This window comes from Nelusetta ayraudi, unplaced genomic scaffold (assembly GCF_046127955.1).
Source record: "Nelusetta ayraudi isolate G7.1 ecotype Tasmania unplaced genomic scaffold, CSIRO-AGI_Nayr_v1 ptg000039l, whole genome shotgun sequence".
Taxonomy (NCBI): domain Eukaryota; kingdom Metazoa; phylum Chordata; class Actinopteri; order Tetraodontiformes; family Monacanthidae; genus Nelusetta; species Nelusetta ayraudi.
Window position 1 is genome coordinate 2,141,195 of NW_027466089.1, and position 13,336 is coordinate 2,154,530.

Here is a 13,336-nt window from a genome sequence, read left to right on the forward strand (position 1 = left end):
TGTAACACATCCCGTCTGATTTATTGTAATTGTTCAACCATACCACATAACCTGCCTGTATGATCACAGGCAGGTAAATTCTTATTTGTAAATTAATCTATTCAATAAAATTTGAATTTTGAATTCAATTCCCTGTTGGTCGGGGTGTTGTTTCACATCACTTGTTAGTTAATCTACACTGGATATAGCAGCATTAAGAAAAAAAAAAAAAAAAAAAGAATCAACACAGCTTATTCTGCTCCTTTGAATTACATTTAAGCTGTATGTGGATTTACCACAGGTTTTGTTTAATGGATTAGCGTTGTGCTTGTTATTTTTCAGTGACAATGCAATTTCCATCCAAATCATGGTATAAAAATCTGAACAGCAACAACCACATTTACATAAGTAGGAGAAAAGAAATTAGGTCACACTAAGCTACAATCATTCAAATATGAATAAAGACAAAAAATTCTAAAAAAATTCTAAAAAATGTTTTCTCATTTTTCACTCTTTTCCAGATTATTGATATCTTGTTTGGTCCCTAAACCTGCCCTATAACTTGACAAAATATAACACAGTTCAGTTCAGCTCCATTTTACATCCTTGTCTCTGATTTTAACAAAAGGCATGACATCATCAAGTGGAGACGTACCCACAGCCAGCAACGCCTCAGTTTTAAATTTAACGCGCTGCACTGAAAAAAACATCCCGCTTTCTGCTCTTTTCTCTGTTCTCACGACTCGGCTTTGATAAAGCTCACTCGCGATGCGCCTTATTTGCTGCCGTATGCAGACTCTACACTCAGGGCGTCACCAAACCCCGCTTCAAAGTCGGGAAGCTTGATTGTCTGATACTGGAAATGAGTCAGGTTCTCTGTGTACTCAGCCAGCACTGACATTCAAAGACGTGGCTGAGCACAAAACCAATCTGTGGGGAGGAGAAGTAGCAGCCAGCTCCTGCTAACTAGCTCACTGTGTCTCTTTTATCTCTGAGTGGAAAGCAGACAGATGGACGGCAACAAAGACAAGGGCAGGGAATCATCGTGGCCTTAAGATATAGCACATGTCTGAGTTGCGTCACTGTCGTTTCTGCTCCTGACTTGTTTCATCTGGCCCCAAAAGCTTGTGTTGGGGCGACATTGCAGCAGAGCACACGTACTGAAAAAAACTAAACAAAACAGTAAAATAAAACAACATCAACACTGAGGCACGCAAGGATAAACATCCCGTCACCTCCACGGCTCAAACGATGCTACAGTCATCATCGGCACCGTTTCTCAGAAACATGGAAAGAGTGAACGCAGCAGATTCGGCGGCGCGATAAGATCTTGGGAAATGACAGAGGCGACGGCAGAATCTCTGGACGGTGCACTTTGTTCATGCGGGGCCCCCATCGGCTCCCCTCTCTCGCCGGGTGCGTCTTGTCCTGTTGTCCTGTCACTGAGCCAGACAACAACAACAGCTCTGTTTTTTTGTGCTGACTCTGCACTCGTGCTGCAGGCCCGCGCGACTCAGACGACAAACAACGGCGTCAACAGGTAGAGGAGAGGAGGGGGTGGGGGTGGGGGTGGAGGGGAAGCATACGGCCCTGTGAGAGCACCAGCTGGGGCCGCTCTCAATCAGCAGTCCCTCTCACAACAACATGGAGCCTCCGTCTCTGTAATACATTTTTTATAGTGCACTATAGGCCATAATGTGGAGAGCAACCGCACATTGTCTCTTTTCCACAGCTGCTGATAATTACACAGCATGCAGTGAACGGCCCGGAGAGTGACTTACACACGCTGACAACGTCCTAAAATTCTGACAGGGAGCAATTAACAAAAGTGCATTACATTAAGTAGCCTCTGCCACACACACACACACACACACGCACACACGCACACACGCTTCCCCTCCCAGTCACCCTCTCCAGCCCCATCCATCCATCCATCCCTGCTCCTAATTATATTAGAAAAAAAGGCAGATTGGGCTGAGAGCAGGAGGACGAGGAGAGTGCAGTGGAGAAAAGGCTGGTTTCTGTTTCTCGGATGGAGAAAGCAAAGGGGAATGACACAGCAGTTTGCAGGACAGCAGGGCTCAGTCAGCGCGCACGCACATACATGCGCACACATACATGCAGTAGGGCAAAGAGGCAAGGAGGTTCTACTATTGACTCAATAAATCTGCTGGGGCCTCCAGCAGCAGAGGTCACTCAGAAGATGCACAAGATTGAAGACAGCTGCACGCAGGACGCAGCTGTTCGGGGAACCTTTATCAAGTTGTCTTGCTTACGCTCTCTTACTAGTTTAAGGTGACTGTGAAATCAGGATATATATTCTATATTTGGCCTCTGCAGGGTTATGTGCATTATATATGTGAAAAATGAGTCAATAAAACCCAGAAAACTAGCAGAAAGACACAAGTGAAGGTACCATTTTTCTTGGGCCGAGGTATATTTGGCTGTTGATCCGTTTGTGGATATTTTGGTTCGTCTTTCATACAGACTGCTAGTGGTTCTAGGCTTTGTCTTCAAGACCATCTAACTTCAATAATGTGCTCAAGGAGATTTACCAATAGAACAGTTTTTAAACGGCGGTAACAATTTAGATGACACAACCTCAATCAGCTCACTTCCTGTGTCACCAGGCCTCTCCGCTCAACTCTCAACAGCACCAATATATATATATATATGTATATATAAAAATGGAAATGCAACAGATGAAAGCGCGAGCTTGACGGGAGGATGTGAACTTGAAAAAGTCGATGATGTCATGGGTGGAGTAATCCAGCAGCAGAGCTCCTTCTTGCTTGCCACCTCAAAAATAAAACTGTCTCCGGCGACTAAATAGATCATCGACAACATCAGCTCTCCGTATCACCCGCCCTGTCGGAGGTGCAGCGGGAAGCTGTCGTGAGACGCAGTAAATCATCAGCATCCGGTCCCTGCCACACCACCAAGCGCCTTCCGCCGCCGCCTGCCGCCTGCCGCCGCACTGGGAGGGGAGCGCATCTATTTACATCAACTCACCGCTCTCCGGTCAAGCCTTCCGGGCGTTCGCGCGTCTCCGGATCCCACGACGACGCACACACGCAGTTATAAGGCAGCGGCCGAGGTGTCGATAGTCGCCTTTCAAGTATCAAGTCCGCCCCGTAAGCTGCAGCCAACCCCCAACCCGCCCGTATGGGATCACATCACATCAACCTGCCCTCCCCAGCCCCGGCGCGGTTGCTCGCAGGCGGACAAGCTGCGCGTTTTTCCGCTCTGCGCCAGAGGATCCCGGAGCGGCGGCGCGGCGCAGCGCTGCCACCTGGCTGGCCAATCAGAGGCCGGGACGCAGGACGCTCGGCGCACAACGGGGTGGGAGAGGAAGAGACGCAAGTGCGATAAATCTGCTTTTATTTTGCAACTCAGGTAATGAATTCACACATCATCGGAGCGTTACGTCATACTGTATCGCCAGTGCATATTAATGCGCGGCGGAATGGCACAACATCACGTTTCCATGTGAAATTAGGTATTTCTTTTGCTTTGTGCCGTTTTAATGGGGATTTCCTTAATGATGCTGAAACCACTGACTTTAAAGCGTCAGCTTATGACAATTCCAAACGCTTTTGTTTTTCATTCTAAACTGTAACTTTCACTGTGCATATACAATACAAGGTACTGTTCATAAAAAAACATTTTGATCAGCGTACAGTAGTTTTTAGGTAATTTGTAAAACTATCTGGGAAAACCAGAAAGCAACCAGGCAGCCAGTTCTTGTTGTAAATCTTTTACTTGTGCGTATAACAGGTACATCCTCAGCGCAGGGTCATTCACTTTGGCTTGGAGAGTCAGGTTGGACTACCATGTAACATGGGTTCCCCCTTTTGTCTTAATCTGGAGATGTTTTTTCACAGGAACAAGAAACAGTCAGTGCAGTACAACATGAATGCAGTTTCCACAAAACCTTTGTTACTTGTCATTCTATGCGGCCATGCGATAAACTGGCAACTTGTCCAGGGTGTAGACCCGCCGAGAGCCGAAGACAGATAGGCTGCAGTGCCAACCTTGACCCCGAGAACAGGAGACGCAGGTATAGAAAAAGAATGAAAAATAACTCTACAAAGGTAAGAACGGAAAAAATGAACTGGTATGTTCCTTTTTTTAAGACCCAACCCACTTGAAGGCACCGAGACGGCATTTTCTGACAGGAAAACGTGTATGACAGAAAACACACGCACTATACAGCTCCCATATCATTTCTATCCAACATAGCTTATAAAAACACATCATTTATATATTAACAAATCTACATTCACATTTCTCCATTCAAACTAAAAAAAACTCTTTCGTTCTCATCCATACAGGTCAATCCTTCTCTGGTGTAAAAACAATCAAGACTATATTTAAGAGTCTGCAAATACAGATATACAGTGGTGGAAAAAAGTTTCCGGACACCTCATGCATTTGTGATTCATTTATAATGTCTGAAAACTTTTTTCCACTCCTGTGTGTTATTCGACTCTGTACACCAGTCAGTCCAGGCGTTTCTTAAGTGCAATTAAAGTATCATCAATGAACGCTGGGTTGCTTTAAACGTGTGAAGGAGGGACTCCTTTTGGCGTGAACTCCGCCAAACTTGTTTATCCCATCCCTACAGTCCACTGGCAGGTGGCATCCTCGCCGCTGTGGGGATGGAGGTGAGGGGGCGTGAAGGAGCGCGTCGAAGGGACAAACAGGCTCCCGGTGCTCCAGGAGTGGGGGACACCGCTGACCAGAGCGGACAGGGGCCGCTGCAGGCGATGTTCTGCTCCGGAAAAGCACGGAGAGGAATGGATGGAGCGCAACATGGCCTCCTCCACTGCAAGAGAGGAAGGCCAGAAGATAAGAGCTTATCATCACTCTTGTCATTAAAAGCTCAACAGATGCTGTACCACCGCTAACAAATTGCACAGAATCTCACAGTTCACACAGATATGGCCTTACCCTTGCTGTGCAAGTCGCTATGAAGCGTCAGTAAGCTCTTGGCCTGCTGGTTGCCGGCTCGAGCTGCTCGTTTGTAGTATTCAAATGCTTTCCCCATATTTTGCTGCACCCCGAAGCCACTCTCAAAGCACTGGCCAAGGAATAGCAGAGCAGTGCCGTCCTGCACAAAGCAGCAATGATAAAACATGTTAATATGATGTCTCTTCAACAAGACACAAATCGGTGTGGTGTTGATGATCTGTATTTGAGAAGACTAGCAGTGTGACATGATCACCAGAAAATAGCAGCAGCGGAAGGTTGGAAAAACAAATGGAGCACAAGAGACACACACACCACTTCATCTCCGGCCATGTCAAGGTGAGGAGGCCGGGGATGGAAGTATAGAAGCATCTAGAAGACCACTTACTCCGCTCTCTGCTGCCATCTGCAGGTAATGGACTGCCTTGCTTGCATTTCTCACTTGCTCCTGCGAGTAGACTGACGCCAGGCAGACCTGCGCCTGAGTAGGGAGGGAGGGGAATACATGACTCACAGTGCGCCTCAGTATATTCTCAACAATCTGTACATTTTCGATTTTTTACGTGCTAAATGAGAAAATAACTTCTCCCGTCAGAAAGTTTGACTAAAAAGTTTATTTAGAGTTTTAATAAAATGCGATGGGTGGTTCCGTAATTCAATTTCTTTTTTTATTAGTATGTTAAGCAATTTCTATTTGAAAAAGAAAATAGAAATAAAATTAATTTGATCATTATTAATTAATTATTCATTTGATTTCATCAATACAAAGCCAAAAAAACAGTATCTTTCTCAATTAAGCTGCAAGCTGAAGATTTTCTGACGGATTATTTACAAACAGATTTTTTCGACAAACCAACATACTGGTAATTTATGTTTTTAAGTATATGCTAATATTAGCACAGTCATGGTTTCTACCTTGGCGAGCCCAGCTGCAGCAGATTGCTCCAGGAGGCCAATGGCTGTGTTCAGATTTTCTGGACTTTGGTGCTCCGTGTTGGTCAACAGTAGCTTTGCATGGCGGTACTGGGCCTCTTCGTGGCCTCCAGCGGCTGCCAGCCAATAGTAGTGTAGAGCCTTGAAAAGAAAACATTAGGATAAGGTCGATTTGATCTCTGAAAATATTTTTCCAGAAATGCCATCTGAAATGTTTACCTTTTCTTTGTCCTTTTGGACTCCTCTGCCTTTCTCGTAGCACACACCCATGTTAAACTGAGCCTTGTTGTAACCGTGCTTAGCTGCAGCGGCAAAACACAAAAAAGCATCCTCGTAGTTCCCGCTCTTGCAACTTTCAAGTCCTGCCAGGAACACAAAGGTGGCAACATCAGTAAAGTATGAAAGAGCACAAGTGAAGTTCAGAAACAACAGCAGCATGTTTACATTTTGCAAGGTCTTCACATTAGGTTTTTTTCCTGATAACATTTTACCAAAAATGTTGAGGACGACTGGCACACTACTGTCTCCCACACTTTTGAAGTTGACTGTGGCTTGTGTAAGCCTCTCTTCATCGGACAACGCATCCTGAAAACACAGAAAAGACTGATGAGAACACAGATAAGCCAATGAGTGACAGACATGTTTCTTGGCAAATTAAATAGGCGTTTTACCTCAACACTGGCATCATTTCTCTCAGTGCTGCTTTCATTTGCATCATTCTCCAGTGGAAAGGATTCTGTAAAACAGGCAAGAAATAAGCATTGGTTTCCTGTAACTACATACAATATCAACAGAACACAGGGGAAGAAAAGAACAACTAGTGAAACAAAAACAAACCTGGTATGAAGGAATCGTGGCTTAGCACCCCCCTCTGCTGGTCAGACGTGGTACAATCTGCAGCCAGGTGGTTCTCATTGCTTGTGTCAAGTTGCGTGTCAACTGAACTGCTGTTGCTGCTTTGAGCCGACGACTTCTCTGTGCTCGGACTCTCTGAAACCGCTTGCAGGCACAGCACGTTGCTTCCTCTGGCCAGGACATCACGTTTAGACACTGAGGGAGGCCAAGAGATGTGATGTGAGCACAATTTGTGACACTTTCTTCTGTGTAAAAACCTCTCGATGATAGAATGACTGCTGGTAACCCATGGCTGAGTTTATTAATGAGACAGTGACTCACGGATCTCAAGCAGGAGGCGGTAGCCACATCTGTGCAGGGAGGTGGAACCCGTCAGGGCTCCAGGGTTGGTGCCTGGCTCAACACCCGAGGACAGCTGGGAATGGATCCTCTTGCAGAGCTGCATGAACAGAACTGCAGCAGCTCCCTGTGCAGAAACAGAGACTCCACCGTCACCATCAAGATCAAAATCATCTAGGAGATGTGCACAAGAAACTGGGCATACTGGGCACACATAATAGTGCAGGTTTCTTGTACATTTACTTAGCACACAGGTAAACCTCACTTTAATCTGAGAGGAGGAAGTTATCAGCTTGTGTAAATATATGCAGAAACAAGAACGGATTATGGCGACTGTGATTATAACGTAATGACAAAAACGATGGCCTTGACACAGGTCATACAATCAAGAATTAATTTAAAGATGATAAAGGATGACATAAACAGAAGACACACCCATCCAACAGCGTCGAGAGCCGTGTAGCGTGGAAGCTGGCTGTGGCCAAAACGAAAGGTTCGCTGTTTCTTCCTCCGCTCTCCATGGCTGTCCGTTTGAAAGCTGCCAGAAAAAAAAGAACACAAACAAAATAAATGTATTTTTGCAGTCTTTGTGTCAGAGCTTAAGAGAAAACAGAGTCCTTGAGGCCGATGGCCTTGTGTCTGTGTCTCTAAACCTGGCCGTGGCTTCGGTTAATACTGCTGGATGATGTAATCAGCTGTAAAAGAGGGAGAGCGCAGACTCAAAGACGGGGGGTGGGGGGGGGGTGAGAGAAAAAAGGTTGGCGATGAAGGGAGCCTCCATGGGTTGACCTTTAAGCTCTGTTTCATCAGCCGACAATGTGGCCAGCTACTCTTTCGAGGCTTTTGCTGGAAACAAAGTTTGATCACCGAAGTGGGCAGGAGAAGAAGACGCAGGACGAACCTGAAATCAGATGTGTGTCGTGAGGTGGAGAGGAGTGACGAGGGGTTGAGGACCTCATCCTGCACATTGTGGTTCTGCTGGAGCCGTAGCTGCGTGTTGCCATGGCATCGATGCAGAACTGGGGAGAGGAGCACAAATGAGGAATTAATTGCCACAGTTTGAAAATCAAGGAGAGTTGGAAAGGTGGGGCAACAAATCACCAAAAATAATGCGATTGAAAAAGTGCATAAGAGCGCTAAGTGCATGACAAAACACCCATTGCACAAACAAGCTTTGTTCAGTTTTCCTCTCAGAATATATAAGGATGGGGAAGTAAATGTGACGACTGTATCGACCTTCAAGTGTTAAGCATGTATTGAACTTGCATCCAAAGACACACACAGTTCTAAATGGTGTATTTGTACTTGACATGGTGACATAATCTTTCTATTCCGCTCCCCTGCTGGCATGCAAAGACGAGAGTGCAAAATACGTCTACTCTGAAACGAACATAGAAACAACCAAACAAAGCTAAACAGATTTAATATAAACGCCCCCCAACAGCAGGGAAGGATGCATGTTAGTGTTGACGGCACACAATTTAAAATAAGCTGCAACCGGATCCCAGCTCCCTGGGAATGCACATGCACCAAAATAAACAAGCAGTGATGGTGCCAAAGCACAAGCTGCGGGAACAACTGGGAGCAGCTGGATCTTTATTCGGTCCACATATTGTGAAAAAAAAAATTGACACTCAACTGACGTTATGAAAATGAAAATGAATATATATATTTAATAGCAACACAGTTGTATTCGGTAATATTTGGCACGAACAAACAAAATGGCCCTGAGAAAACTTTGGAGCTTCTCCGTGTCAATGTCATTGCTCTCACCTCGTCCGATGAAACCTTGAATTCGCCACATGTTGCTGTTACGGAGGCTTCGGCTTCACGGAAATCTTGAAAACATGTTTGAAATCGCCGCTGGGGTCGCCAGGTCCCCGCGACTGAACGCTTATCGCGGCCGTTCCGCGACACTCGAAGCGGACACTAGATAGGAACCTGTCACGAGACGCGTTGGAAGCGAAAACCGGAAACGTCCGAGGTGACGCAATTGAGGAAGTTCAACAACACACACACACACACACAAAAAAAGGCGATTGTAACCTTACATTGCCATCGTGTGGTCGAATCTGGAACAACAGTCTCAAAACAGCGGCATTGAAAGCGCAACTATTTTTCTTTGTCACATAAAACAACTAATCATGAATAACACGACAGTTTCTATTTAGTTGATGGGCAGAGCCCCTTGCGAGGAGGCTGTCAAATTGTGTAATCCTGATTCAACAGTAGCCCTGGATGGAACTCCTGGGATGAAGCATGAGCTGACGCATGGCACCCTAAAACCAAAGATGTGATAAACAGGAGTGATGGATGCCCTCTCCTAGATCTATATTAGTGAAGGGAGAAAATGATAAACATATAAATAATAAGAACAATAAGAACTTTATTGCAACATAATCAGAACTGAATAAAAATTACATATGTATAAATGCCACTAATCAGTGGACTCAACACTCTCACCAGGATAAATCTACGGTTGACTTATTTTGCGTAAAGTAAATTGAACTAGTTTGGAAAATACTTGAGTGATTTTTTAAAGATTTGATCATCAAGTATTTGGGGACAGAAAATGTGCACATGTAGAGATTCACTCGACCAAGTAGGGCAATACAATACAATTTTTGTCATTGTTAAAAAAAAAGAAGAAAAAAAAGAAATTTCAATAAAGGCCAAAGGCTTTCAGAGGACTGCCAATTAAATATTAACCAGTGTCATGCCCATTCGTTTTATGTCACTTGTCGCTGCGGCAGCTGCGTCATAAGAGTAGCTTTTCCAGTTCCAGTTTCAAAGTTGTGAATATAAATCAGCAATGAGGTGCAAGGTATCTATAGAAAGGAGGCTGGCACTTCAACCTGAACATGCTGTTCCTCAACTTTATTTCTTTCAGGATCAATAAAAGATTTACATAGAAACCCAGAGGTCAAGTCACTAACCTGCACCCAGAGCTCATCAGTCAATCTGCAGGACTGCTGGGCTTTTCTTCTCTCTGCTCATGGGTCAAAGAATGACGCACACCCCGGGTCTTCCTGGAACTGTGCACTCTTCCAGTCAGACAAGGGCTTAACTGGGGCCTGGAGGGAGGAGACGGCATATTTAACTTGGAACCGTTCGCTACTTGACCAGTTTCCATGGTGACAAACATCACGTTTCTCACTTACCATCCTCCTCCCCCCGGGCAAAACAGGTCCGTCCCGAGGTAGGGCTAAAGGTAATTGCAAACGCGGCGCTGCGGTGTGACTTTTATCATTTTTATGGCATTTATAATTTTGCATATGCCATCACGGGTATAATTAAAACACCAATGGAGTAATGGGAACATGTAGCATGAGCAACACAAAAGTAAGATAAACAACACACGCACACACACACACGCACACACACACGCACACACACACACACACACACACACACACACACACACACACACACACACACACACACACACACACACACACACACACGTACAAATGCTAATTTGCCCAAGGCAAATGTGTCTTGGTAAAATGAAAAATTGGCTGGAGTCTCAGCGGTGCTGACTAATTGAGCAGTTTGTTTTTACCCATGTTTCAGTTTGTACTCAAGATATCGAGTTGGAGAAAATTTAAAGCAGAGAGCAGACTTATTAAACACTGAACAACTTTGAAAATGTTGTTTGGGCTCAATTTTTTTCTTTTTAAAGGCATCTCGCGGCTCTGTCACTGGAGGTCTGCCTGCTTCTTCCCAAATAAACTGGAGGCGGCGAGTGAAAACATCAGAGCTCAGCTGTGAAAGGACTCAATAGCTTCTAGGTGGTTTGGACTGCAAATTGCAGTCGACTTCACTTCATACCGGTGGATTCAATTCGGAACAGCAAGATGCATTGCTGAAAGGGCCGTCTGATGATCAAATAGTACTTACAGGTTGAGAGAAATTCATTTAAAGATAGCAGGTGACATGAAGGTTATTTTTCATGTTTTAGAAAAAGGATGTCAGTGGTAGAAAAAGACAAAGAAATAAACAAGGAGAAAAAATTGGTGCATTAAAGTCATTTTGCATTTAAACATAATAAAAGTGCAATGAACAAATGCATTGCTTTGGTAAAGCTGCTGACAACCATTCAGAAGTATAAGGATGAAGTTTTTTGCCTCATGAAATTGGATCATTAATTACTCGATGAACAGGAAAGGCCTAAAGTAGCGCCCATCCCTGCCATTAATCACTGCAGCCAAACACAGTTTTAGCTCGGACTATCTAACCTAACGAGCACAATTAGTTGTTGTTTTATAGAAAAAGAAAAACCGGTGTGCGCAAGAAGTGAATCTTTTACACAACTCTGGTGAAGCAGCAGCTGCAGACTCGTCAATGATCATGATGCTCATCATGTTTCAGAGTTCCAGACAAGTGGAAGAGTATCTGCAAACACAGGTGACAGGTGCACTGGAGGGAAGCGGCGTGTGAATAAAAATGAGAAAACTCCCCCCCACACACACACACACTGACTCGCTTATGCAGTAATTGGAGGAGTGGGTGGATGTCCATGCTGCCTGCAGCCGCATCTGATCTAACGCTGCCGCCAACTTTGTTGGATATTTTATATAATGTAAAGTTTGACCTCCCAAAACACTCATACAGCCTCAAGATACTGAGCGTGTTAGTTGATATGAGAAGATATTTTTAACCGTGTCTGTGGTTTTAGCGTGCAAAGTTAAATAAGTTAATCAAAGTAAGCACTGTAAATAAATAGAAAGAAAAGTATTTAATAAAAATTACAAAAAAGATTTTCAATAAAACGTCAGTGCAGGTTGAAATGACACAAATTTCCCTGGAAAATATTACGCCTGGTTTCTTGCCTCATCAAGGGTTGAACTAATTTATGTTGGAAATTTGACGCTGCTGTTTCCCAGCACTGATGATTTATTCTTTTGCCTTGCGGCATGTTTTTGGAGCCCCCACAGCCACAATCTCAACACAAGGCTGTGACTGCTGCGTGCAGCCCCTCACTCGCCTCACCCCCAAACTCTGGAATCCAAAATCTTGTGTACTTCTCATTTGTAGGATGGAGAAGGACAAAGGGCTAACATGCAGGGGAGCCCACCTGTGTGACCGCTGTGTTTTTCTGGCTAGTGGGTGGATTTTGTTAATTTTTCTTCCAGGATATCTTCTGATTGTGGGTGTGTGGGAGTGAGATGTGTATCTCGCCTGGACACGGGGCTCAGCTGTACATCCACATAATCTTTGGATGCTGAGCTGAGGATTTACAGAGGATTTGGTCCAAACAGAGAGGGCCTGTGGCAAAGTTATACATTTTGTTTGTTTGTCTGGAGCCTCTCGAATGGGGACGACACAGCGTTTGTGAGTGTCACATGACCATTCCAAATCTTTATTCTTCATCCCAGACTAATTTGGAATGGCTTTGCATAGTTAGTTAGCCCAAAACAAGCCTAATGTGTGGGAAACAGTAGTTTAACAGCTCAGAATTTAACCTATAGCTTAATGCTAAAACTGATTATTTTAACATGTTTGGAAGGAGAGAAAAATAAGTTTGCGGTGAGATGGTTAGTAACAAATACCCAAGAGGGATGCTGTCACTAATTTGTAAAAGCAGGAATGAAGCAACAATGCCCTTTGTGACATCACACTGAACTGATTTCTAGGTGTTTTAGCACACAAGCTAATGAAGTAACTAGCGTTGCCAACTCCCAGAGTGTCAATAAGGGACACCTCTTTGATGAGCATCATTTATGATGAATAAATATAAGTCATTACATCTACTTGCATTATCATATGACTCGGTTGATCTTATTGTTTTAAAAATATCATGGTGTATCAGTGTTGTGGTACTTACTTACATTGAACATTTAGCAGCATGAAATTGACAAAAAACAATCAAAATATATGGTGTAAAGGTATGATTAGAAAAGTATACATGACTTGAATGAATCTGCTTCATCCTGGTTTAAATTCAAATTTACATATTACTAGCCTAAGCATTAAAAGCAACATGTTTATTTGACATAGCAGGTTAGCCTCTGCAGTTGTGTCATTTTTCTGTTACTTGAAGTAACGGACAAACTTTTTCATTTCTGGGTTTAGGCCAGACATGCATATTATATATTATATGCCCAACATGTAATTTTGAGTTAGAGGTGGGAGAGCAAGCAAGATCCGTGGGCTGAAAGAGAAAAGTGAAGGGGGCGGGATGAAAGAAAAGACACAGGGGGAGTATCCAGGCCCCTTTCCCCCTTTTTTCCTCCCTGCCTGTTGTCTTGGTCTCACA

General features: G+C 44.2%; 2 protein-coding genes across 6 annotated transcripts in view; both read right to left on the minus strand.

Annotated features, from left to right (window-relative positions):
* apbb2a (amyloid beta (A4) precursor protein-binding, family B, member 2a) overlaps window positions 1–3,218 on the minus strand; it is a 35,452-nt gene extending 32,234 nt beyond the window's left edge. For 3 of the 4 annotated variants that reach the window (XM_076033046.1, XM_076033044.1, XM_076033043.1), the window contains exon 1: window positions 2,992–3,218. The gene's annotated coding sequence lies outside the window, so the exon portion shown is untranslated. The remainder of the gene's footprint in view (window positions 1–2,991) is intronic. The other variant, XM_076033045.1, reaches the window with a different exon arrangement.
* A 502-nt stretch (window positions 3,219–3,720) lies between these two features.
* dele1 (DAP3 binding cell death enhancer 1) lies at window positions 3,721–9,043 on the minus strand. 2 transcript variants are annotated; one of them, XM_076033037.1, is made up of 12 exons: window positions 8,851–9,043; window positions 7,979–8,096; window positions 7,513–7,615; window positions 7,060–7,204; window positions 6,721–6,933; window positions 6,555–6,619; window positions 6,375–6,468; window positions 6,103–6,245; window positions 5,866–6,024; window positions 5,339–5,431; window positions 4,933–5,092; window positions 3,721–4,807 (listed from the first exon to the last, which is right to left on the minus strand). In XM_076033037.1, exons 1-12 carry the CDS (start codon window positions 8,879–8,881, stop codon window positions 4,590–4,592), a joined length of 1,542 nt encoding a protein of 513 aa, XP_075889152.1. In that variant the 5' UTR covers window positions 8,882–9,043; the 3' UTR covers window positions 3,721–4,589. The 2 variants fall into 2 exon arrangements, with proteins under 2 accessions (XP_075889152.1, XP_075889151.1); XM_076033036.1 differs by having other exon boundaries at window positions 6,555–6,621; window positions 6,705–6,933.
* Between the last annotated feature and the right edge of the window lie 4,293 nt (window positions 9,044–13,336).